The sequence below is a fragment of the Coregonus lavaretus genome (genome assembly GCF_964263955.1).
Source record: "Coregonus lavaretus genome assembly, chromosome: 23".
In the NCBI taxonomy this organism is placed as follows: Eukaryota; Metazoa; Chordata; class Actinopteri; order Salmoniformes; family Salmonidae; genus Coregonus; species Coregonus lavaretus.
The window spans coordinates 8,507,791-8,533,449 of NC_140010.1; the positions used below are offsets into that span (position 1 = coordinate 8,507,791).

Genomic DNA, 25,659 nt, shown 5'->3' on the forward strand with positions numbered 1-25,659 from the left:
GGAGGGAGAGGAAAGGTAGAACAGAGATAAAGTGAAAGATGTAGAAAGAGACATATGGTTTTCCTGCTTTCTCACTGCCCGTTGTGAGTCCTCTCATTGGCACTCTTCTTACTCAGCAGCTGGCTGAGATCCACCAGCTCCCCCAGCTCTCCTCTCCCCAGGGCCCCTCTCAGCTGAGCCCTGCCCGGCCCAGGGGTGTGGTGCTGGGCCACGTACTGCTGGCCGTTGGGGGTGGGCATAGAGGATGGAGGTACAGGGACCATGCCCTGGCTGCTGAGGATGTAGCCTTCCTGGGGAGGCCAGCGGATTGGCAGGGGTTCCCCAAACTCCATAGGGGCGCTGGGGGCTGACACCACCCTCCTCCTATCCGGAGAGTCCTGGGGGGTCATGGGGTACACGTACTCCCCTGCCGACTTACGAAGTGCCGACTTTGGTGTCCCACTCCTGCCCTTCTCCCCCCGGGGCTTGCTCAGGCACACATAGTGCTGGCGAGGCGTCTCCCCTCCTCTTCCTCGCTCCTCACCCCCGTGCCTCCCTCCTCCTCCCCCCTGGAATAGTCTGGTGGTCAGGTAGACAGCGGTGGAGGGGTGTGGGGGACAAGGGAGAGGGCAGGGAGACGCCAGCCCCATGGTACTCCCTCCCAGGTAGGTCTGACTGTTATCCCACCCCCCTGATCCAGAATCAGACAGCCTGAGCCCGCGTCTTTTCTGCTGGGGCGTGTGCTCCGGAGTAGGCAGGAACCCTGGGTCCAGCTCCCCTGACTTCCCCCAGCCGTTGGGCATCACAAACAGTGTCTCGCCGCCCTGAGAGCAGGGTCTATCCCCTCCTCCCTGACGGGTCACACTGAGGACCGATCCCCCCATCCCTCCTCCTGATGTCAATATCCCCCTCTCCTGGCGCTGGATGGTGGACTGGGGGGTGTTGTTGCCATGGCGACGGTTTCCGGGCTTGTGGGCCATAATCCAGCAGACAGCCAGGCCCGAGAGCGCCGCACCGATGGTGAAGGCTGAGACTGCAGACGCCACCAGCAGGTTGATGGAGACCAGGCTCTCCGGCTCGATCAGCAGACTCTGCTGTATGACACCTGGAGGAGAGAGATGAGCCAAGAGAAAGGAATCATAAGGTTCATCCCGGACACTTAGAACTAAAATCTTGTGTAATTGCATCAGATGCTCAATTAAGTTCTTGGGGGAGATGTGTTAGAAAATGTTCTAACGAGAATAGATAAGTCTCCACCCCTCTCAATGAAATCTCTCAGCCAGTTTCGGCCAAGCTGTGGGCCAAATGTCACCTCCCCTTTGGAAATTCCAAAGATGTGAGCACCTGCGAAATCGTGATTTGTCCAAATTATCAGTGATGAAAAATCAGCGTACCGGAACAAAATTCCTTGTTAGTCGTTGTATCCCACAGTCTGATGACAGATGCTACTACCATTTCCGTTATGTGCATCTATCCCCGAGAGATAAGGCTAATGGCAAGAGAGAATATAAAAACGCTCAACATTACAGCGTAAACCGATTATCTCATTCCTTCACTCTCCTCTACCTCCGTGTATTCATTCTCCTTTATAAATCTCTCCACTTTTGTTATTGTAATTTTTTAGATGTTTTATCCTTAAGTAACTAAACATTATTTGCCTGATCTCAAAGATTATATTCCTATATTGTATTATCCAAGAGCATAATCTTATTCTGTATTACCGTAATCTACCATAACATTTTATAATGGCAGAAGATAAGCATCTCCTTTTCTGTTTTCTCCAGCACAGCCTTGGGGTTCTGCTGGCTAGGGTACTGTTCTGGCTGGAGTACAGCCCACTCAACTGGGCTGAAAGCTGCACTTGTCATGAGTAAAAAGGGGAAGACACTAAACTTCTCAGAGTTCCCATTCTGTAATCAGGAGCTCTGGGCAGGCCAGTGAGTTTCTCCCTAAAACACGTCATTTATTTCAGTAAATATTTCCACCGCTCTAATCACGCCCATCTGCACAGACACAGAAAATGTCTGCCAGGCCCTGGACCTAGTTCTGGTTCTGGCTCCGTGCTTTCACCACTCCCCATGGAACAGGCTGACTCTGCAGTAAACTGGCCTATATCCGGGTGAGAAAGCTAAAGTTCTGGAACTGTAACAGGTCAGGTTCTAGAGAGTGATAAATAACAAATGAGATTGCAATGTTCTGGCAAAGGAATGTATTAATTGCAGGTTATAGGTTATAGATTTATGATAGATAGTATAGATGGGATTGCGATATTATGGACTTTGGAGTTTGGAACAGATTGTAGGTTCTATAAAATAGATGAGATTGTAATGTATGTTATGGAATCAGAACGCTCCCCAGATTATAGATCTGCGATAAAACAGATGAGATTGCAGTGTATAATTGGAGTTGGAACAGATTGCAGGTCCTGGAACAGTTTGCTGATGAAAAGCAGAGACATCCTAATTGACACAGAGACAGATTTGAGATGTGTTTGTTAGGAGCCCAGAAATGTATCAAAGTTGAAGACGTTCTCAGAATCTCAGCTTTGAGCACTGCTTGTCCTCATTTTTCTTTTGTACATATTTTCTGGCAAGTACTTGTCAAACTGAGGCAGACAGTCGTTGACAGCAGAACACTGTCTCAGAATAAGTCTCAGTCCTGTAGGCTTTACTTCAATGATCAAGACATTCGCTCCTCTGTCAACCAATCAAAATGCATTTATTGAAGCAGTCAGCCAATTAAAAGCTGTCATAATGGGAGGCTTCTGACAGACACTAATATTAGGAGAGGGAATTCAAAGCCCTGACATTTCACACTAGCTAATCACATTACTGACGGACAGAAAAACATGGCAATTTTCTGTCACCACTGTAAATGCAAATACAATACACACATAAACACAAACATACAATATACAGTTGAAGTCGGAAATGTACATCCACTTAGGTTGGAGTCATTAAAACTCGTTTTTCAACCACTCCACACATTTCTTGTTAACAAACTATAGTTTTGGAATGTCGGTTAGGACATCTACTTTGTGCATGACACAATTAACTTTTCCAACAATTGTTTACAGACAGATTATTTCACTTATAATTCACTGTATCACAATTCCAGTGGGTCAGAAGGTTACATACACTAAGTTGACTGTGCCTTTAAACAGCTTGGAAAATTCCAGAAAATGATGTCATGGCTTTAGAAGCTTCTGATAGGCTAATTCACATAATTTGAGTAAATCGGAGGTGTACCTGTGGATGTATTTAAAGGCCTACCTTCAAACTCAGTGCCTCTTTGCTTGACATCATGGGAAAATCAAAAGAAATCAGCTAAGACCTCAAAAAGAAAATGGTAGACCTCCACAAGTCTGGTTCATCCTTGGGAGTAATTTCCAAAAGTTCATCTGTACAAACAATAGTACGCATGTATAAATACCATGGGACCACACAGCCGTCATACCGCTCAGGAAGGAGACGCGTTCTGTCTCCTAGAGATGAACGTACTTTGGTGCGACAAGTGCAAATCAATCCCAGAACAACAGCAAAGGACCTTGTGAAGATGCTGGAGGAAACAGGTACAAAAGTATCTATATCCACAGTAAAACGAGTCCTATATCGACATAACCTGAAAGGCTGCTCAGCAAGGAAGAAGCCACTGCTCCAAAACCGCCATAAAAAAGCAAGATTACGGTTTGCAACTGCACATGGGGACAAATATCGTACTTTTTGGATAAATATCCTCTGGTCTGATTAAACAAAAATAGAACTGTTTGGCCATAATGACCATCGTTATGTTTGGAGGAAAAAGGGGAAGGCTTGCAAGCCGAAGAACACCATCCCAACCGTGAAGCACGGGGGTGGCAGCATCATGCTGTGGGGTTGCTTTGCTGCAGGAGGGACTGGTGCACTTCACAAAATAGATGGCATCATGAGGAAGGAAAATTATGTGGATATATTGAAGCAACATCTCAAGACATCAGTCAGGAAGTTAAAGCTTGGTCGCAAATGGGTCTTCCAAATGGACAATGACCCCAAGCATACTTCCAAAGTTGTGGCAAAATAGCTTAAGGACAACAAAGTCAAGGTATTGGAGTGGCCATCACAAAGCCCTGACCTCAATCCTATAGAAAATTAGTGGGCAGAACTGAAAAAGCGTGTGCGAGCAAGGAGGCCTACAAACCTGACTCAGTTACACCAGCTCTATCAGAAAATTCACCCAACTTATTATGGGAAGCTTGTGGAAGGCTACCCGAAACGTTTGACCCAAGTTAAACAATTTAAAGGCAATGCTACCAAATACTAATTGAGTGTACGTAAACTTCTGACCCACTGGGAATGTGAGGAAAGAAATAAAAGCTGAAATAAATCGTTCTCTCTACTATTATACTGACATTTCACATTCTTAAAATAAAGTGGTGATCCTAACTGACCTAAGACAGGGAATTTTTACTAGGATTAAATGTCAGGAATTGTGAAAAACTGAGTTTAAATATATTTGGCTAAGGTGTATGTAAACTTCCGACTTCAACTGTATATGAACGGTATGTAGAATTATTGTGATGTTATGTGCATTAGGGATGTGATTGGGTTTTTAATTGATGCCATGACAAAGAAAAAATGTACCTTGCAAAAACAAACATTTGAATTGCATATGTTGCCATAGACATTCCTTTACCTCAGCATTTGAATTTGTTCAATGTGCATTAAAGGGACATTTCAAATGTTTTCAGCTTCATATTCATCATCTCCAGCACCCCCCCAACTTCATATTCATCATCTCCAGCACCCCCCCAACTTCATATTCATCATCTCCAGCACCCCCCCATCTTCATATTCATCATCTCCAGCACCCCCCCAACTTCATATTCATCATCTCCAGCACCCCCCCCATCTTCATATTCATCATCTCCAGCACCCCCCAACTTCATTTTCATCATCTCCAGCACCCCCCCAACTTCATATTCATCATCTCCAGCACCCCCCTAACTTCATATTCATCATCTCCAGCACCCCCCCATCTTCATATTCATCATCTCCAGCACCCCCCCAACTTCATTTTCATCATCTCCAGCACCCCCCCAACTTCATATTCATCATCTCCAGCACCCCCCTAACTTCATATTCATCATCTCCAGCACCCCCCCCATCTTCATATTCATCATCTCCAGCACCCCCCCAACTTCATATTCATCATCTCCAGCACCCCCCTAACTTCATATTCATCATCTCCAGCACCCCCCAACTTCAACATATGTGAAAATTGTGCATTTCTAGGTTTTGTAGTAAAAAAGACAGAGGAAGATAAGTGTTCCCAATGACATCATTGGTGTGCATCGTGTCATTTTAACCAATTATGAGTAGGCATTACCTACTAATTGGTTGATGATGTCATTGGAAACACTTATCTTCCTCTATCTTTTTACTATAAAACATAGAAACGAGCCATTTTCACATATGTTGATGTTGGGATGGTGCTGGAGATGATGAATATGAAGTTGAAACATTTTGAAATTTCCCTTTAACATCTGTGTAGCAAACTCTTGTAATGCATGATTATGCCACTAGGTGGAACATGAACTGAGTGAAAGAAAGAACAGATTGTACCACAGAGCTACATGGTAAAGGCAAGATACCTACCATCACAGTCTCCAAGATGGGAGAAGTTGCCATACTCATTGTCTTGTTGAAAAGGAAGCCTGTAATATAATAAACATAACAGATGATCAGAGTGACATCTACAGATGAACACACAATCAATTGGATAAAGCTATGGGGAGCTGTCTCACCGTGTGCCTGGTCTGAGGAAGGAGCAGGTGCTGCCTCTGGTCCAGCCACAGTAGGGGTCTCTGGAGGTCAGACAGCTCCTATACACACACATGGAGATCTGATCAGCCTGATGGAGATGGTTGAGATGGTCTGTGTGTGTGTGTCTTACTCACTTCATGCAGCGTGAGTGTAGGTGGCAGCGTGCTGTGGGCAGTCTGACCAGACAGGAGGGGAAGGCCAGCAGCAGAGTGTGACTGGGACGATCCAGAGACAGAAACAACAACTGTCTAGCCTGGACAGAGTCCTCTCCACACCTAGAGATAGAAGGAAGGAAGGAAGGAAGGAAGGAAGGAAGGAAGGAAGGAAGGAAGGAAGGAAGGAAGGAAGGAAGGAAGGAAGGAAGGAAGGAAGGAAGGAAGGAAGATATAGGAGGAGGGAGAGATGGGGAGGGAGAGAGGGCGGGAGGGAGAGATGGGGGAGGGAGATATAGGAGGAGGGAGAGATGGGGGAGGGAGAGAGGGCGGGAGGGAGAGATGGGGGAGGGAGAGATAGAGGGAGAGAGGGAAGTAGAGAGGGAGGGCGATAGGGAGGGAGGAGGGAGGGAGGGAGGGAGGGAGGGAGGGAGGGAGGGAGGGAGGGAGGGAGGGAGGGAGGGAGAGAGAGAGAGAGAGGGAGAGAGAGAGAGGGAGGGAGGGAGGGATGGATGGAGGGAGTGAAGGAGGGAGAGAGCGCGAGAGAGAGAGAGAGAGAGAGATAGGTGGAGGGAGAGATGGAGAGATAGTGAGATGGAGGGATAGATAGAGGGAGAGAGGGAAGGAGAGAGGGAGGGAGGGAGGTAGAGAACGAGCAAGGGATGGAGAGAGAGATAGAGAGGGAGGGATGGAGGGAGGGAAGGAGAGAGGGAGGGAGGGAGGGAGGGAGGGAGGGAGATAGGGAGGGAGGGAGATAGGGAGGGAGGGAGATAGGGAGGGAGGGAGATAGGGAGGGAGGGAGATAGGGAGGGAGAGATGGAGGGAGAGAGGTAAGGAGAGAGGGAGGGAGGGAGAGAGGGAGGGATGGAGAGAGAGATAGAGAGGGAAGGATGATAGGAGGGAAGGAGATAGGGAGGGAGGGAGGGATAGATATAGAGAGGGAGGGAAGGTGGGAGGGAGGGAGGGAGGGAGAGATAGGGGAGGGAGAGATAGAGAGAGGGATGGAGAGAGGGAGAGAGAGGGATGGAGGGAGCGGTGGAGAGAGAGAGAGGGATGGAAGGAGAGAGAGAGCGAGAGAGAGAGAGAGAGAGAGAGAGAGAGAGAGACAGATACAGAGAGACAGAGAAATAGAAAAGTATTTTCATTGATTTCTATTGTTACAACAGAGAAATGTAGGGATTCACATCAGGGCAATCACTGCCTTTGCAAAAAGAGATATCTTGAAAACAATGCAGCAACAATCATTGTGAGTAGAACAGTTAATCTCCTCCTGACAAAACACTGGACTGCAGCGAATACAAGGGATCGTGGCCAAACTCCCTTCCTGTACTCACTTCTCAGGGTTGAATCCCTCCACCTCCTCCAGAAACACATTGCTGTGTGTGGGAGAGTTTTCTCCGCTGGGGAGGATGAGGAATTTCAGGACGGTCCCTCGCGTGGAGCCCAGGAACAACACTGTACGGTTCCTATGGGGACCAGCCTCTGTGTCCACCACCATTGCTGTCAACTGGTACCTGGAGAGCGAGATGGAGGGAGAGAGAGAAATAGAGAGGGAGAGAGCGAGAGAGAGAAAGAGAGGGAGGGAGAGGGAAAGGGAGAGAGGGGGGGAGTGAGAGGGGAGAGCTCAATTTCAGAACATAGGGCAAACATTGATTTCAGAGTGAACAATCAATGGCAAACCATTTGTATCCTTAGCCATACCTGCCCATAGTCTTGACGACCCAAGGTCTGTGCCCAACCAAGGGTATGGTCTCGTCCATCAGGGGATGAGTCTTTACAAAGTTCAGCACTTCATCCGGCAGAGATTTAGATGAGCTGAACGGAGACCCCTGCACCTGCACAGCACAGCCACCCGGCCTACAGAGAGAGGAGACGGTCAAAAAAAGAATCTGAATCAGGGGCAAGGGTATGAAGAAACAATCAGTTATACAATCAATATCAGTACAAGTCAAATGTACTGCATACCTGGGTTTGGGCACAAGTTCGTCAGGCACGGGCGTCCAGATGGATTCTGGAGATTTCTGCTCCTTGAATCTTCCCTCAAACACCCTGGCCAACTGCTGCATGTCAAACACACACACTGCAGACCCCGGGATACTGAGAGGGATAGATGGAGAGAGGGATAGAGAGAGAGAGAGAGAGAGAGAGAGAGAGAGAGAGAGAGAGAGAGAGAGAGAGAGAGAGAGAGAGAGAGAGAGAGAGAGAGAGAAAGGAAGGACAGGTTTAAAGGGGGAAAGATTATTAAATATGTGTCAGAAAATGGGGGGGGGGGGGTGCATTCATGCATGATTGTGTGTGTGTGTACACGTGTGTGTGTGTACCTGTTGGGCGGTGTAGAGAACAGTCCTAGTATGACGTCTCTGCCGTTCATGTTGAGTATGGGGCTGGTGGCGTGGAGTAGGTTGAAATAGAAGTGGGAGTCTCCTGGGACAGAACAGTTCAGTCTGGCCTTCAGGAACGATGTCCACTGTTTCTCCAACACCCTCTGAGAGCCCCCCAGGTCCCCCTTACACACCCGCGCCACACGAGATACCATCACCTGCACACACAAAGAGAGTCAAAGCTTTATAAAGAATAAGAGGCAATTCACTGTATAATGTACAAATCCCATGGATTCTGTCCACCTTATCCCAAGTAGGTGCAATTCCGTGTGTGTGTGTGTGTGTGTGTGTGTGTGTGTGTGTGTGTGTGTGTGTGTGTGTGTGTGTGTGTGTGTGTCTGGACGTGTTTACTATTCTTCTGGTCCCCACAAGAATAGTAAACGAACAAAAATTTGACCAACTGGAGACATTTTGTTAGTCCCCACGAGGTCAAATGCTATTTCTAGGGAGTTTAGGGTTAAGGTTAGAATTAGTGTTAGGGTTAGATTACATTAAGGGTTAGGGTTAGGAGCTAGGGTTAGTTTTAGGGTTAGGGTTAAGAGCTAGGGTTAGGTTTAGGGTTAGGGTTAGGTTTAGTGTTAGGGTTAGGAGCTAGGGTTAGGTTTAGGGTTAGGGTTAGAGTTAGGGTTAGGTTTAGGGTTAGGGTTAGGAGCTAGGGTTAGGTTTAGGGTTAGGAGCTAGGGTTAGGTTTAGGGTTAGGGTTAGAGTTAGGGTTAGGTTTAGGGTTAGGGTTAAGAGCTAGGGTTAGGTTTAGGGTAAGGGAAAATAGGATTTTGAATAGGACTGAATTGTGTGTCCCCACAAGGTTAGCTGTACAATACTGTGTGTGTGTGTGTGTGTGTTATTGTGTGTGTGTGTGTACCTTCTCCAGGTGATGGAACTCCATGGCCATTTCTCTGAAGAAGAAGTAGATGTGAGGCCCCCACTCAACTGCACTCACAAAGAAGGGCTCTGAGAGAGAGAACAGGGATATGCCGTTACACACACATACTGTCACGGTCGTCTATGTCGTCCAAGTATGACCAAGGCGCAGCGTGTCCAAGAAACATGACTTTAATTAGAAAAGCACGTCAATACAAAACAAAAGACGAAAGTGAAGTCCAACAGTGACAATGACTGAACTTGGAACAAAAACCCACAACCACAAGGTGAAAACACACAGTATAAATATGGCTCCCAATCAGAGATAACGAGCCGACAGCTGACACTCGTTACCTCCGATTGGGAGTCACTGACCAAACACGGAAACAAAACCAAAACCAAACACAACAAATGAACACACCCTATACCCAACACCACCAAATGAATACACCCTGGCTCAAACAACACAGTCCCGGAGCCAGAGCGTGACAGTACCCCCCCCTCAATACGGGCTAAACAAGGGAGGGCTGGGCGGGCATACCTCCTCGGCGGTGGTTCTGGCTCCGGTCGTGGTCCCCACCCCACCATAGTCACTACCCGCTTTCGTCGCCTCCTCCAACTGACCCCCACCGGATTAAGGGGCAGCACCGGACTAAGAGGCAGCACCGGACTAAGGGGCAGCACCGGACTAAGGGACAGTACCGGACTAAGGGGCAGCACCAGGATAAGGGGCAGCACCGGGCTAAGGGACAGCACCGGACTCAATGGCGGATCCTGGCTCAACGGCTCATGGCTGGCTGAAGGATCTGGCTGCTCATGGCTGGCTGACGGATCTGGCTGCTCATGGCTGGCTGACGGATCTGGCTGCTCATGGCTGGCCGACGGATCTGGCTGCTCATGGCTGGCCGACGGATCTGGCTGCTCATGGCTGGCTGAAGGATCTGGCTGCTCATGGCTGGCTGACGGATCTGGCTGCTCATGGCTGGCTGACGGATCTGGCTGCTCATGGCTGGCCGACGGATCTGGCTGCTCATGGCTGGCCGACGGATCTGGCTGCTCATGGCTGGCTGACGGATCTGGCTGATCCTGTCTGGCCGAAGGCTCTGGCTGATCCTGTCTGGCGGAAGGCTCTGGCTGATCCTGTCTGGCGGAAGGCTCTGGCCGATCCTGTCTGGCGGAAGGCTCTGGCTGATCCTGTCTGGCGGAAGGCTCTGGCTGATCCTGTCTGGCGGAAGGCTCTAGCGGCTCCTGTCTGGCGGAAGGCTTTAGCGGCTCCGGTCTGGCGGACGGCTCTGAAGGCTCATGGCAGACGGGCGGCTTATGCAGCGCTTGGCAGACGGACAGTTCAGACGGCGTTGGGCAGACAGGCAGTTCAGGCGCCGTTGGGCAGACGGGCAGTTCAGGCCCCGTTGGGCAGACGGCCGACTCTGGCCGGCCGAGACGCACTATAGGCCTGGTGCGTGGTGCCGGAACTGGTGGTCCCGGGCTGAGGACACGCATCTCAGGGCTAGTGCGGGGAGTAGCAACAGGGCATGCTGGACCCTGGGGACGCACATAAGGCCTAGTGCGTGGTGCCGGAACTGGTGGTCCCGGGCTGAGGACACGCATCTCAGGGCTAGTGCGGGGAGCAGCAACAGGCCGGACCGGGCTGGCGACGCGCACCGTAGGTTTGGTGCGAGTGGCAGGAACAGGCCGGGTCGGGCTGGCGACGCGCACCGTAGGCTTGGTGCGGGTGGCAGGAACAGGCCGGACCGGGCTGGCGACGCGCACCGTAGACTCTGTGCGTGGAGCAGGAACCGGCCGGGCTGGACTGGCGACGCACACCGTGGGCTTGATGCGTGGAGTAGGAACAGGCCGGTCCGTACTGGGAACACACACCACTGGCTTTAACTGGGGATCAGGAACGGGCCGGACCGGACTGGTAACACACATCAGTCTCTCACGCCGTGCCGCAACAACTTCCCTTCCTCTACTCGCCAATGGCTCCCGTAATCCGATAGCCTTCTCTCCACATCTCCCTGTGGCAGCCTCCTGCTGCCCAACCGCCCAAGCCATGTGCCCCCCCAAAAAAACTTTTTGGGGTTGCCTCTCGTCCCTCCGACGATGGCCCTGCCGACGCCGTTGTTCCTCTCTCCGTCGCCTCTCCACTGTCTCGCTCCATGGACGGCGATCCATCCCCTCCAGGATCTCCTCCCAAGTCCAGGACCCTTTTCCGTCCAAAATCTCCTCCCATGTCCAGACCTTTGGAGCTGGGTCCTGTTGCCGCTTGACACGCTGCTTGGTCCTCTTATGGTGGGTTTTTCTGTCACGGTCGTCTATGTCGTCCAAGTATGACCAAGGCGCAGCGTGTCCAAGAAACATGACTTTAATTAGAAAAGCACGTCAATACAAAACAAAAGACGAAAGTGAAGTCCAACAGTGACAATGACTGAACTTGGAACAAAAACCCACAACCACAAGGTGAAAACACACAGTATAAATATGGCTCCCAATCAGAGATAACGAGCCGACAGCTGACACTCGTTACCTCCGATTGGGAGTCACTGACCAAACACGGAAACAAAACCAAAACCAAACACAACAAATGAACACACCCTATACCCAACACCACCAAATGAATACACCCTGGCTCAAACAACACAGTCCCGGAGCCAGAGCGTGACACATACACACACGCACGCACACACCGTTGCACACAGACACAGACACACACACCCCTTCACCCCTTCACCCCTTCCACACATACTACAGATGAACCCCTCAGGGAGAGCACACACACAGCTCTGTATTTACTGCCAATACACACTCTGACATTCCTCTGTACCAACAAGCAGCACATCAATATGGCCGTCGCTCTCTGGGGTCAGCCATTAAGCATTCATGTCCTGTTTAATTTGTCATCAGTACCAAGGACAGAGCAGTTATTTATTCATCTCTGTCTCTGCCTCTGACCTCCAGGATTCCACACTATGTTTTACTCTGAAGGGGATTTCATCTCCTAGATCCGTTGGTCTGGTCCTCTCTGATTTGACAGAAAGCAGTACATCTAACCTGGCACCTACAGCAGGGTTCCCCAAACTGGCGGGTCAGATGGTTTTCTTAGCAAAAAAAACAGGTTTCTTTTTTAAATGTATTTATAACATTTTCATTGTTGGACATAAAAGAGTGTAAAAACACCAGGAAATGAGTTCCAAGTGATTTTAATTTAGGAAATCTGTTCCCATGTAATCCCACACATAATAAAGAGAGACATACAGTACGGTACCTTCAGAAAGTATTCACACCCCTTCACTTTTTCCACATGTTGTTGTGTTACAGCCTGAATTTAAAATGGATTCAATGTAGATATGTTTTGTCACTGGCCTACACACAATACCCCATAATGTCAAAGTGGAATCATGTTTTCATACATTTAAAAAAATGAATTATGAAATTAAATGAAAAGCTGAAATGTCTTGAGTCAATAAGTATTCAATCCCTTTGTAATGGCAAGCCTAAATAAGTTCAGGAGTAAAAATGTGCTTAACAAGTCACATAATAAACTGCATGGACTCACTCTGTGTGCAATAATAGTGTTTGAAAAAGAAAAGGAGAGTCTCACTCTAGGAGCACAGATGCAATCATTTAATAACCTAATAACCAACGTTTCGACAGACAAGCTGTCTTCATCAGGTTATAATGACAAACACTGTGGGTCACTAGTTTATATAGTGTCAAAGGACGCACACAGGTGTCTGTAATCATGGCCGGTTGTGGCTTGATATCATTGGTTAATTTACAGATATAAATAGAACATTTAAAAAAGCATGAATGGATAGCATACGATCGTAGATACAATTTGGCTACATAGGCCTACAAACATTTACAATGAATAGCAAAATCACATTAATCACAAGAATGGTGTTTAAGATGATTTTTGAATGATTGCCTCATCTCTGTACTCCTCAGTTGAGCAGTGAATTTCAAACACAGATTCAACCACAAAGACCAGGGAGGTTTTCCAATGCCTCGCAAAGAAGGGCAGCTATTGGTAGATGGGTAAAAATAAAAAAGCAGACATTGAATTTTCCTTTGAGCATGGTGAAGTTATTAATTACACTTTGGATGGTGTATCAATACACCCAGTCACTACAAAGATTCAGCCGTCCTTCCTAGCTCAGTTGCCGGAGAGGAAGGAAACCACTTAGGGATTTCATCATGAGGCCAGTGGTGACTTTAAAACAGTTACAGAGTTTAATGGCTGTGATAAGAGAAAACTGAGGATGGATCAACAACATTGTAGTTACTCCACAATACTAACCTAAATGACAGAGTGAAAAGAAGGAATCCTGTACAGAATGCAAACATTCCAAAACATGCATCCTGTTTTCAACAAGTCTCTAAAGTAATAATTCAAAAAATGTGACAAAGCAGTTAGCTTTTTGTCCTGAATACAAAGTGTTATGTTGGGGCAAATCCTAGATGAAAACCTGCTTCAGTCTGCTTTCCTCCAGACACTGGGAGATGAATTCACCTTTCAGCAGGACAATAACCTAAAACTCAAGGCGAAATCTACACTGGAGTTGTTTACCAAGAAGACACTGAATATTCCTGAGTGGTAGAGTTACAGTTTAGACTTAAATCTGCTTGAAAATCTATGGCAAGACCTGAAAATGGTTGTCTAGCAATGATCAACAACCAATTTGACAGAGCTTTAGGAATTGTGAAATTAATAATTGGCAAATGTTGCACAATCCCACAAAGATTTACCCAGAAAGACTCACAGCTATAATCTCTGCCAAAGGTGCTTCTACAAAGTATTGATTGAGGGGTGTGAATACTTATGTAAATGAGATATTTATGTATTTAATTTTCAATAATGTTTTCACTTTGTAATTATGGGGTATTGTGTGTATTTTGAATTCAGGGCTGTAACACAACAAAATGTGGAATAAGTCAAGGGGTGTGAATACTTTCTGAAGGCACTGTATTTAAGCAAGGTTTGAAATTATTTTGTTTTTGTCAGAAATTATATATGTTTCAAATCAAATCAAATCAAATTGTATTTGCCACACGCGCCAAATACAACAGGTGTAGACCTTACAGTGAAAGGCTTACTTACAAGCCCTTAACAAACAATGCAGTTTTAAGAAAATAAAAAAAAGTGTTAAGTAAAAAATAGATCAATAAAACAAATAACAATAAAAAATAAAAGAAATACATATTTGGCCTCTTGTGGTGAATTTGCAATCTGAGCCCTCGACCATCCGCTCAAGAAACAATTTGCCCACGGCTGAAGTATAGCTAGTCCATACCGCTTTTATGTATCCACTCCTAGGATATAAGGATTTAGGTAGGAAAGGTTTGGGTTAGCCCGCAGTGTTTATGTGATCTAAGGAAACATTGGGAGTTCTTCACCTGTGAAGAAGTGTTTGGCCCATTCACTCACATGCAAGCACTTCATCTCAGTGTACCTCTGAACCATTTGGAGTCGTGTTTGACAGTGCGGAGAGCAGGGCTGACGCCTAGGCTACGATAGATCACAGCATCAATCGCCAGGAAGTCTGTTACAGTACCAGTGAAGAGACTGCCCTCTGATAGAGAGAAAGAGAGAGAGACAGAGAGAGACAGAGCGAGATAGAGATAAGAGATAGAGATAAGAGATAGAGAGAGAGAGAGAGAGAGAGAGAGAGAGAGAGAGAGAGACAGAAAAAGAGACAGAGAGAGAGAGAGAGAGAGAGAGCGAGAGAGAGAGAGAGAGAGAGAGAGAGAGAGAGAGAGAGAGAGAGAGAGAGAGAGAGAGAGAGAGAGAGAGAGAGAGAGAGAGAGAAAAAAGAGACAGAGAGAGAGAGAGAGAGAGAGAGAGAGAGAGCGAGAGAGAGAGAGAGAGAGAGAGAGAGAGGAGAGAGAGAGAGAGAGAGAGAGAGAGAGAGAGAAAAAGAGACAGAGAGAGAGAGAGAGAGAGAGAGCGAAAGAAAGAGCCAGACAGAGAGAGAGAGAGAGAGAGAGAGAGAGAGAGAGAGAGAGACAGACAGACACACAGCGAGTGAGAGAGAGAGACAGAGAGAGAGAGAGAGAGAGAACACAAAAAACATGTATTTATCATGAGTACAAGCACAGTCAAGTCCCTCCTTACCGCTCCAATCTAGACTCTAGATTGATTCTTCATCTGAATGATTTCCTCTGAATATTACAGTCCTAGTAAAAATACCTATGTCATTACTTCGTTATTATTTTGAAAAAGAATGAAAGTTAAAAAGAAAGAAAGAGAGAAACTACTGTACCTGCGAACAGAGCCACGTTGGCGTGTCTGGGGTCATAAGGGCACCGAGCCATCCCACTGAACGTTTCTCCCACCATCTCCAAAGAGTCTCTCTGTAACACACACAATTGTCCATATGAACACGCACACACATGCCAATAAAGCTTCATTGGATTGAATTGAATAGACAGATACTCACAGTGTAGTTGGCACACAAAGGGTTGAAGGCATTGGTTCCACACACAAACAGTCCTCCATGTTGACTCAACAACACCTTGATGAAGTTACGACACTCCTCCTGAAGAAAGAGATAAGAAAGGATGAGAAATGATGTCAGAGGAGTACTGTAAGTGTGAGTGTGTGTGTATGTGTGTGTGTGTGTGTGTGTGTGTGATCTCTCTTATTTGTCGTTCAAACCCACTCCTCAAAGGGTTAGGCAGAGAAATTAGTTTAATATCATATCCATATGACAAAAGTAGTGCATAAATACTCCTTAGTGTACCTACATGTAACAGAGTTAAGAATGTACCGAAAGCTCACTCCACAGCTAGCTTGAATTGTCGTCATTTGAGCTATCCAAAGGGTACCTTTTGAATGGCTCAATCAGTTTGCACGTTGTCAAGGAGGGCGGTCACGTGTGTTACGAAGCAGAGGATAACTGGTTGGAGCCCAGTATGGGGCAATCTAAGCTGTTAGCAGCACACTGACCTCCGTTACACAGGCTACAGAACTGGTCTGGTTAACTTCATGGCTGGAATATGCTGAGCTGGGCTGAACTAAGCGATGGCTTAAGTGAAAACAACCACTCAGGAAAGCCTTAAGGAAATTATACCGGCCCTAAATCTACAATCCCCAAATTGTAAAGTGGTTATCCCACTGGCTATAGGGTGAACGCACCAATTTGTGAGTCGCTCTGGCTAAGAGCGTCTGCTAAATGACGTTAATGTGCCCTTGAGCAAGGCACTTAACCCTAATTGCTCCTGTAAGTCGCTCTGGTTAAGAGCGTCTGCTAAATGACTAAAATGTAAAAAAATGTAAATGTAAATTTTATACCCCTTACACACAACACACTGTTCAGCTGTATCTCTGTGTTTTAAAAGGGAGGTACTGTATAACTCTACATGTCTTCTAGCATGACTCACCACAACATTCCCTCTTTATGAGTTCCCATGGGATTCATCATGTGAGCTAGAAGAATCTCTACATGTTCTAGTCTCTCTCTCTCTCTCTCTCTCTCTCTCTCTCTCTCTCTCTCTCTCTCTCTCTCTCTCTCTCTCTCTCTCTCCATTTTTTATGTCTCACACCTTTGATGTTGTTATTCTCTCTTTTTATTTCTTTCCCTGTCTCCTTTCATCTGTCTACCTTAATGTCACACACTTCTTTCTCTCTCCCACGCTCTTCCTCTTTACCTCCACTCTGTCTCTCTATCTCTCCTTTTATCTGTGACTGTGTGGTCTTCTACCTCCTCTATTTATATATCTCAAGTGGTTACTCCACTGATCTCTCTCTCTCTCTCTCTCTCTCTCTCTCTCTCTCTCTCTCTCTCTCTCTCTCTCTCTCTCTCTCTCTCTCTCTCTCTCTCTCTCTCTCTCTCTCTCTCTCTCTCTCTCTCTCCCCCTATCCCTCCCTCTCTCCCATCCTGATTTCCATGGTCTCCCCCAGGGCTGTGTGACACCGCTATCTCATTATCGCTCTCCCTCCCTCTCTCACTGTCTTTTCTCCTTCCCCCATTCTCTCTCTCCTCCTCCCCCACTTCTTCTCTTCCCCCTCACTCTCTCTCTGTCTTCTTCTCTTCCCCCTCACTCTCTCTCTGTCTTCTTCTCTTCCCCCTCACTCTCTCTCTGTCTTCTTCTCTTCCCCTCACTCTCTCTCTGTCTTCTTCTCTTCACCCTCACTCTCTCTGTCTTCTTCTCTTCCCCTCACTCTCTCTCTGTCTTCTTCTCTTCCCCCTCACTCTCTCTCTGTCTTCTTCTCTTCCCCTCACTCTCTCTCTGTCTTCTTCTCTTCCCCTCACTCTCTCTCTGTCTTCTTCTCTTCCCCCTCACTCTCTCTCTGTCTTCTTCTCTCCCCCCTCACTCTCTCTCTGTTTTCTTCTCTTCCCCCTCACTCTCTCTCTGTCTTCTTCTCTTCCCCCTCACTCTCTCTCTGTCTTCTTCTCTTCCCCCTCACTCTCTCTCTGTCTTCTTCTCTTCCCCCTCACTCTCTCTGTGTCTTCTTCTCTTCCCCCTCACTCTCTCTGTCTTCTTCTCTTCCCCCTCACTCTCTCTCTGTCTTCTTCTCTTCCCCCTCACTCTCTCTCTGTCTTCTTCTCTTCCCCTCACTCTCTCTCTGTCTTCTTCTCATCCCCCTCACTCTCTCTCTGTCTTCTTCTCTTCCCCCTCACTCTCTCTCTGTCTTCTTCTCTTCCCTCACTCTCTCTCTGTCTTCTTCTCTTCCCCCTCACTCTCTCTCTCTGTCTTCTTCTCTTCCCCCTCACTCTCTCTCTGTCTTCTTCTCTTCCCCCTCACTCTCTCTCTGTCTTCTTCTCTTCCCCCTCACTCTCTCTCTGTCTTCTTCTCATCCCCCTCACTCTCTCCCTGTCTTCTTCTCTTCCCCCTCACTCTCTCTCCTTTATCTCTTAGGCCTCCATTATTCACTGATCGTATCACCCCATATTACTCATATCACTCAGATCAGTTGCAGGTATCACATTTTCACTGGAGGACAACATGTCATTGGGAATACTAGAATAGATAACCCCACAGCACCGCCAACAACACACTGTAGCCTAGAGAGAGTTTCTCTGTGAGTTACCACTGACATACACTGCCCTCTGGGCTAGAGATGGGAACTAACCTCATGTTTGCCCTTCATCCTGCAGACTCGAATGTCGTTCTTATTGGATTCCCACGTCCGCTTCTAGCAGAGGAACACAAAATGACATGACCAGAGGGTTACCATTATACTGTGATCTGATTTAATCAGAGGTGTGTGTTATATCAGTGAGGTCAAACACTTAGTGTTTGTGTGTGTGTGTTTGTCTGTCTGCCTGTCTCACCTTGCTGTAGAACATTTCATCCCCTGACATATTGTCCAGCTCCACTCTGTATAGATCATCTCTGTTTTACAAACACAGACAACAAGAGAAAAACAAAGACGTTTTCAGAGTCTTTTACAGTGTATTTGATCATGAAACAACTACAGTGGGGGAAAAAAGTATTTAGTCAGCCACCAATTGTGCAAGTTCTCCCACTTAAAAAGATGAGAGAGGCCTGTAATTTTCATCATAGGTACACGTCAACTATGACAGACAAATTGAGAAAAAAAAATCCAGAAAATCACATTGTAGGATTTTTAATGAATTTATTTGCAAATTATGATGGAAAATAAGTATTTGGTCACCTACAAACAAGCAAGATTTCTGGCTCTCACAGACCTGTAACTTCTTCTTTAAGAGGCTCCTCTGTCCTCCACTCGTTACCTGTATTAATGGCACCTGTTTGAACTTGTTATCAGTATAAAAGACACCTGTCCACAACCTCAAACAGTCACACTCCAAACTCCACTATGGCCAAGACCAAAGAGCTGTCAAAGGACACCAGAAACAAAATTGTAGACCTGCACCAGGCTGGGAAGACTGAATCTGCAATAGGTAAGCAGCTTGGTTTGAAGAAATCAACTGTGGGAGCAATTATTAGGAAATGGAAGACATACAAGACCACTGATAATCTCCCTCGATCTGGGGCTCCACGCAAGATCTCACCCTGTGGGGTCAAAATGATCAGGGACTCAAATCCTGCAGTGAGAGACGTGTCCCCCTGCTTAAGCCAGTACATGTCCAGGCCCGTCTGAAGTTTGCTAGAGTGCATTTGGATGATCCAGAAGAGGATTGGGAGAATGTCATTGTCATGAACCCTGCGTCCTGAGTCTGTTCCTGCCTGTGTTGCCGTTTTTCTGCTCTGAATCTCCTGTTTCCCGAAGGTGCCTGAACGCACCCTGTCCGGTTGCCGGGCGACGTTGCTAGGCGGGTGATCTCTCGATTACCCGCACCTGCTTCTCATCAGCTTGGGCACACCTGGTCCTGATCATCACCCCTTCATAAGCTCTGACCTGACATCCATTCCCTGCCGGATCGTTAGCCATAAACAGTATGTTTTGCCAGCGTATCAGCCTCTGAGTACTAGCGTTAGTTTTGTTGTTTTTTGCACCTTGTTGACCTGCCTTGTACTTATCTCCGTTTTTTCTGTCTACAGTCATTCTCCCGGAACCTTCACCCAACCCCTGCCGTGCCATCAGTTCATCTGCCACTTCACCACCACCTACTCATCTCCGCCACCCGCTCCGTCTCCTGGACTATTCTGCATCTTTTTATCTGTAAATAAACACTCACATTCGTTCAACTCACCTTGTCCTGGTCTGCTTCTGGGTTCGGTCTTAGAGAACCGTGACAGTCATATGGTCAGATGAAACCAAAATATAACTTTTTGGTAAAAACTCAACTCGTCGTGTTTGGAGGACAAAGAATGCTGAGTTGCATCCAAAGAACACCATACCTACTGTGAAGCATGGGGGTGGAAACATCATGCTTTGGGGCTGTTTTTCTGCAAAGGGACCAGGACGACTGATCCGTGTAAAGGAAAGAATGAATGGGGCCATGTATCGTGAGATTTTGAGTGAAAACCTCCTTCCATCAGCAAGGGCATTGAAGATGAAACGTGGCTGGGTCTTTCAGCATGACAATGATCCCAAACACACCGCCCGGGCAACGAAGGAGTGGCTTCGTAAGAAGCATTTCAAGGTCCTGGAGTGGCCTAGCCAGTCTCCAGATCTCAACCCCATAGAAAATCTTTGGAGGGAGTTGAAAGTCCGTGTTGCCCAGCGACAGCCCCAAAACATCACTGCTCTAGAGGAGATCTGCATGGAGGAATGGGCCAAAATACCAGCAACAGTGTGTGAAAACCTTGTGAAGACTTACAGAAAACGTTTGACCTGTGTCATTGCCAACAAAGGGTATATAACAAAGTATTGAGAAACTTTTGTTATTGACCAAATACTTATTTTCCACCATAAATTTGCAAATAAATTCATTACAAATCCTACAATGTGATTTTCTGGATTTTATTTTTCTCATTTTGTCTGTCATAGTTGACGTGTACCTATGATGAAAATTACAGGCCTCTCTCATCTTTTTAAGTGGGAGAACTTGCACAATTGGTGGCTGACTAAATACTTTTTTCCCCCACTGTATATACTGTGTACAGTGTGTGCGGTAGGGTACTGTGTACAGTAGGGTACTGTGTACAGTGTGTACGGTAGCGTACTGTGTACAGTGTGTGCGGTAGGGTACTGTGTACAGTGTGTGCTGTAGGGTATAGTGTACAGTGTGTGCGGTAGGGTACTGTGTACAGTGTGCGCGGTAGGGTACAGTGTACAGTGTGTGCGGTAGGATACAGGCAGTTGCTGATTGTTACCTGGCTCCTATGTAGAGAGTGCGGTTGACCTGGAGCACTGTCTGAATGTGCAGCTCCTGTCTCTGAGAGGAACGATGCGCTCTACCCACAAACACAGGATACCTCCTCACCACTGAGAAGAAGGGAGAGAGAGAAAGAAAGAAAGCGTTGTTTACACTATCATTACATTACAGGGGATGGAAAGGATTGAGAAAAAAAAGCTTGGAGGGGGAGAAACAGAGGGATGGCAGAAAGAGGGAGACAGACAATTATAGTGATACAGGAGGGGACGAGGGGATAGACCAGACAGTATTGAAGGACAGGACACACTGCAGGGAAGGTGGAGAGGACATCTCCATAGGGACTACTCTTCAGGAGATTGAGTGGGACCTCTGTCTCATTGTCCTTGACTGCAAGGAACGACACCATAATACACATCCATCCGTCTACTGATCTCCAAACGCTCTGCCCTCTCTCTCTCTCCTCTGCAACTATTCAATCTCTCTCTCTTTCATCTCTCCCTCTCTCTCCATCTCCACCTCTCTGACTATCTCCACCTCTCTGACTATCTCCCTCCTCTCTCCTTCGATCACTCTCTTTTTCTCTCTCTCCTCCCATGTCTCGCTCTCTCCCTCCATCTCTACCTCTCCACCTCTTACACCCCCTTCCCCTTGAACTAGATGCTCAATCATATATGCAATAAAACAACAATAAAGCAATGACCTCAGATCGCAGCTCCATAATATTAAATCAAAGGAGAGAAGGAGAGGAGAGCATTACATCTTTCATTCACACACAAGGAAAAACACATTTCCCAGTGCTTCTGCAATCTATCTCTGTGACACGGTTGTTTTGTGTGAAAACAGCTCCAGACCAAGGCTGTGACCCCTGATCTTTCTGTCCTGAAGGAATACTGAGATCCACCAAGGGTCATTCATCACGGATACCATATGTACACAAACGCATTCATGCCAAAGAAACACATACAGTGAGGGAAAAAAGTATTTGATCCCCTGCTGATTTTGTACGTTTGCCCACTGACAAAGACATGATCAGTCTATAATTTTAATGGTAGGTTTATTTGAACAGTGAGAGACAGAATAACAACAACAAAATCCAGAAAAACGCATGTCAAAAATGTTATAAATTAATTTGCATTTTAATGAGGGAAATGAGTATTTGACCCCTCTGCAAAACATGACTTAGTACTTGGTGGCAAAACCCTTGTTGGCAATCACAGAGGTCAGACGTTTCTTGTTGTTGGCCACCAGGTTTGCACACATCTCAGGAGGGATTTTGTTCCACTCCTCTTTGCAGATCTTCTCCAAGTCATTAAGGTTTCGAGGCTGACGTTTGGCAACTCGAACCTTCAGCTCCCTCCACAGATTTTCTATGGGATTAAGGTCTGGAGACTGGCTAGGCCACTCCAGGACCTTGATGTGCTTCTTCTTGAGCCACTCCTTTGTTGCCTTGGCCGTGTGTTTTGGGTCATTGTCATGCTGGAATACCCATCCACGACCCATTTTCAATGCCCTGGCTGAGGGAAGGAGGTTCTCACCCAAGATTTGACGGTACATGGCCCCGTCCATCGTCCCTTTGATGCGGTGAAGTTGTCCTGTCCCCTTAGCAGAAAAACACCCCCAAAGCATAATGTTTCCACCTCCATGTTTGACGGTGGGGATGGTGTTCTTGGGGTCATAGGCAGCATTCCTCCTCCTCCAAACACGGCGAGTTGAGTTGATGCCAAAGAGCTCGATTTTGGTCTCATCTGACCACAACACTTTCACCCAGTTCTCCTCTGAATCATTCAGATGTTCATTGGCAAACTTCAGACGGGCTGTATATGTGCTTTCTTGAGCAGGGGGACCTTGCGGGCGCTGCAGGATTTCAGTCCTTCATGGTGTAGTGTGTTACCAATTGTTTTCTTGGTGACTATGGTCCCAGCTGCCTTGAGATCATTGACAAGATCCTCCCGTGTAGTTCTGGGCTGATTCCTCACCGTTCTCATGATCATTGCAACTCCACAAGGTGAGATCTTGCATGGAGCCCCCGGCCGAGGGAGATTGACAGTTTTGTGTTTCTTCCATTTTCGAATAATCGCACCAACTGTTGTCACCTTCTCACCAAGCTGCTTGGCGATGGTCTTGTAGCCCATTCCAGCCTTGTGTAGGTCTACAATCTTGTCCCTGAGAGCTCTTTGGTCTTGGCCATGGTGGAGAGTTTGGAATCTGATTGATTTGATTGCTTCTGTGGACAGGTGTCTTTTATACAGGTAACAAGGTGAGATTAGGAGCACTCCCTTTAAGAGTGTGCTCCTAATCTCAGCTCGTTACCTGTATAAAAGACACCTGGGAGCCTGAAATCTTTCTGATTGAGAGGGGGTCAAATACGTATTTCCCTCATTAAAATGCAAATCAATTTATAACATTTTTGACATGCGTTTTTCTAAATTTTGTTGTTGTTATTCTGTCTCTCACTGTTCAAATAAACCTACCATTAAAATTATATACTGATCATTTCTTTGTCAGTGGGCAAACGTATAAAATCAGCAGGGGATCAAAAACTTTTTTCCCTCACTGTACACACACTGAGTATACCGAACATTAGTAACCCCTTCCTAATATTGAGTTGCACCCATAGCCGCAGGAAGGAGTTTGGGGGTGGGGGTGGGGGTGCAGTTTTTTTTTCTTCTGGGGGGATGCAAAAAAAAAGTGCCCGCGCTGAAGAAGTCTGTATCGGTCTGCTAATACAGGACTAGTAAAGGCCCAGTGCACTTTTGTGAAAAAATTTAAACTAAATATATTTGAGCGTTTACCAGCATTTGTAACTTGAGTTTGATAATTATCTGTACAAAACAGTTAACCTGATAATACTTGTGGAATATAAAAATACTTGCTTGATATATGTTTTCCAGTTTCTTGAAATACTTTGCAAATGCAACTTATTTCTATGTGAAAACTGAAATGGTCTATTCATTCCTTTTAGCAGACACTTACCCAGAGAAACCTACAGTGGTAAGTGCATACATTATCATACTGATCCCCCGTGGGAATCGAACCCCAACCCTGGCATTGCAAGCGCCATGCTCTACCAACTGAGCCACATCAATACTCCACATCATCACAAACCACTGTGTTGTGCATTGTTTTTCTTCATGGTGATGAAAAGTCTACAGGTACAGACCTAGAGGACCAACCTATGTACAATACAGTAATGTACATTAACCTCTACGGGATCGGTGTCCCTTATACGGGACGTTGTTGCTCAATATGCGATATGTGACTAGAATGGTGTTGTAAACAACAGCCAACTTTCCGGGACATAGACATGTCTTATATGGGCAGAAAGCTTAAAATCCTGTTAATGTAACTGCAGTGTCCAATTTACAGTAGCTATTACAGCTAGAAAATACCATGCTATTGTTTGAGGATAGTACACAACAACAAAACTTTTATCACAGCAACTGGTTTGGTACATTCACCTCTGAAGGTAAATAATGTACTTACATTCAGTAATCTTGCTCTGATTTGTCATCCTGAGGGTCCCAGAGATAAAATGTAGTGTAGTTTTGTTTGAAAAATAAATTGTTATATTCACATGTAGGAACTGGGTTCTACAGTTTGACCTCTGACTCCACACCCACCCCACCATCTAGACATGTGAAGGTTAGTGTATTTTCTGTAGGGAAGTTAATGATCCAGTGTGCAAACTTAAATGTTGTATTACCATAGCATTTTTGTATGTGCTCTATAGTTATGTACTTGAAAAACAATTCGGCACATTTGGGAAAACTCCTGGCAAACTTAATACAAAATATTGTGTAGTGATGTAATTCTTCACTGGATCAGTCTGAAACTTCGCACACACACACTGCTGCTATCTGGTGAACAACATCTAAATTACACCTAGAATCCTACATCACTGTCTGGCCTTTCTCTTGCAATTCAAAGATGATGCAACAAAAAACAAAAAAATAGAAAACGCATGTTTTTTTGTTTGTATTATATTTTACCAGATCTAATGTGTTATATTCTCCTACATTAATTTCACATTTCCAAAAACTTCAAAGCGCTTCCTTTCAAATGATATCAAGAATATGCATATCCTTGCATCATGTCCTGAGCTACAGGCAGTTAGATTTGGGTATGTCATTTTAGGCGAACATTGAAAAAAAGGGTCCGATCCTTAAGAGGTTTTTAAGTGGTTTGTAAGGATGGTAAATTAATACTGCACAAAAAGTGGTTGTTTTCCATGTTATTTGATCAAGAAAAAAAAATGTGGGCCCACAAAAAGGAATCATAGGTTTCATCTGGATACACCTTGTCAGTCATGTTCTTAATGTTTTGTATACTCAGTGTACGTGCGCCCACAAACACACACACACACAATAAGAAGGACACATACCCTCTAAGGGAGCGTAGCTGAGCGGACCAGGCTCCTCTGGAAAAGAACTGTGAGCCAATCGCAGGAGCAGGAGGAAAAACGTGAGGGGAGGGGCCATGGTCGTCATGGCAGCACAGCACGTGCACTAGAAAGGGAAAGAAAGAGAGGAGATATTTTGATTGCAATAGGTTACACGCACACACAAACACAAGCACAAACACACACACACCTTGCAACAAATGACCCGGCACCTAAAGTATGGTCCACAGAGCAGCGTAGACTGGGGAGAAGGCTGGGTAAGAGGAGCAGGAGACTAAATGCTGCCACCAATATGGCTTTAGCGCAGTGTCCATTGTGCCAAATGAGATGTAATGTGCCCCTATTGTGTAGAATGGCAACCCATTGTTGAGCATTTCCATCTGAACATGGTGA

General features: G+C 46.2%; 1 protein-coding gene across 1 annotated transcript; it reads right to left on the reverse strand.

The window, feature by feature from the left end:
- Positions 1-71: 71 nt before the first annotated feature.
- On the reverse strand, positions 72-25,354 carry LOC311150542 (semaphorin-6B-like; the record flags this gene model as incomplete). Its single annotated transcript, XM_084188021.1, has 16 exons — positions 72-1,084; positions 5,613-5,671; positions 5,762-5,839; positions 5,915-6,055; positions 7,267-7,446; positions 7,634-7,789; positions 7,898-8,029; positions 8,254-8,471; positions 9,176-9,264; positions 14,628-14,747; positions 15,438-15,528; positions 15,615-15,713; positions 18,251-18,313; positions 18,453-18,513; positions 20,866-20,977; positions 25,249-25,354. The coding sequence occupies 16 exons, from the start codon at positions 25,352-25,354 to the stop codon at positions 72-74; spliced, it is 2,718 nt and encodes a 905-aa protein (XP_084044147.1).
- Positions 25,355-25,659: the final 305 nt, after the last annotated feature.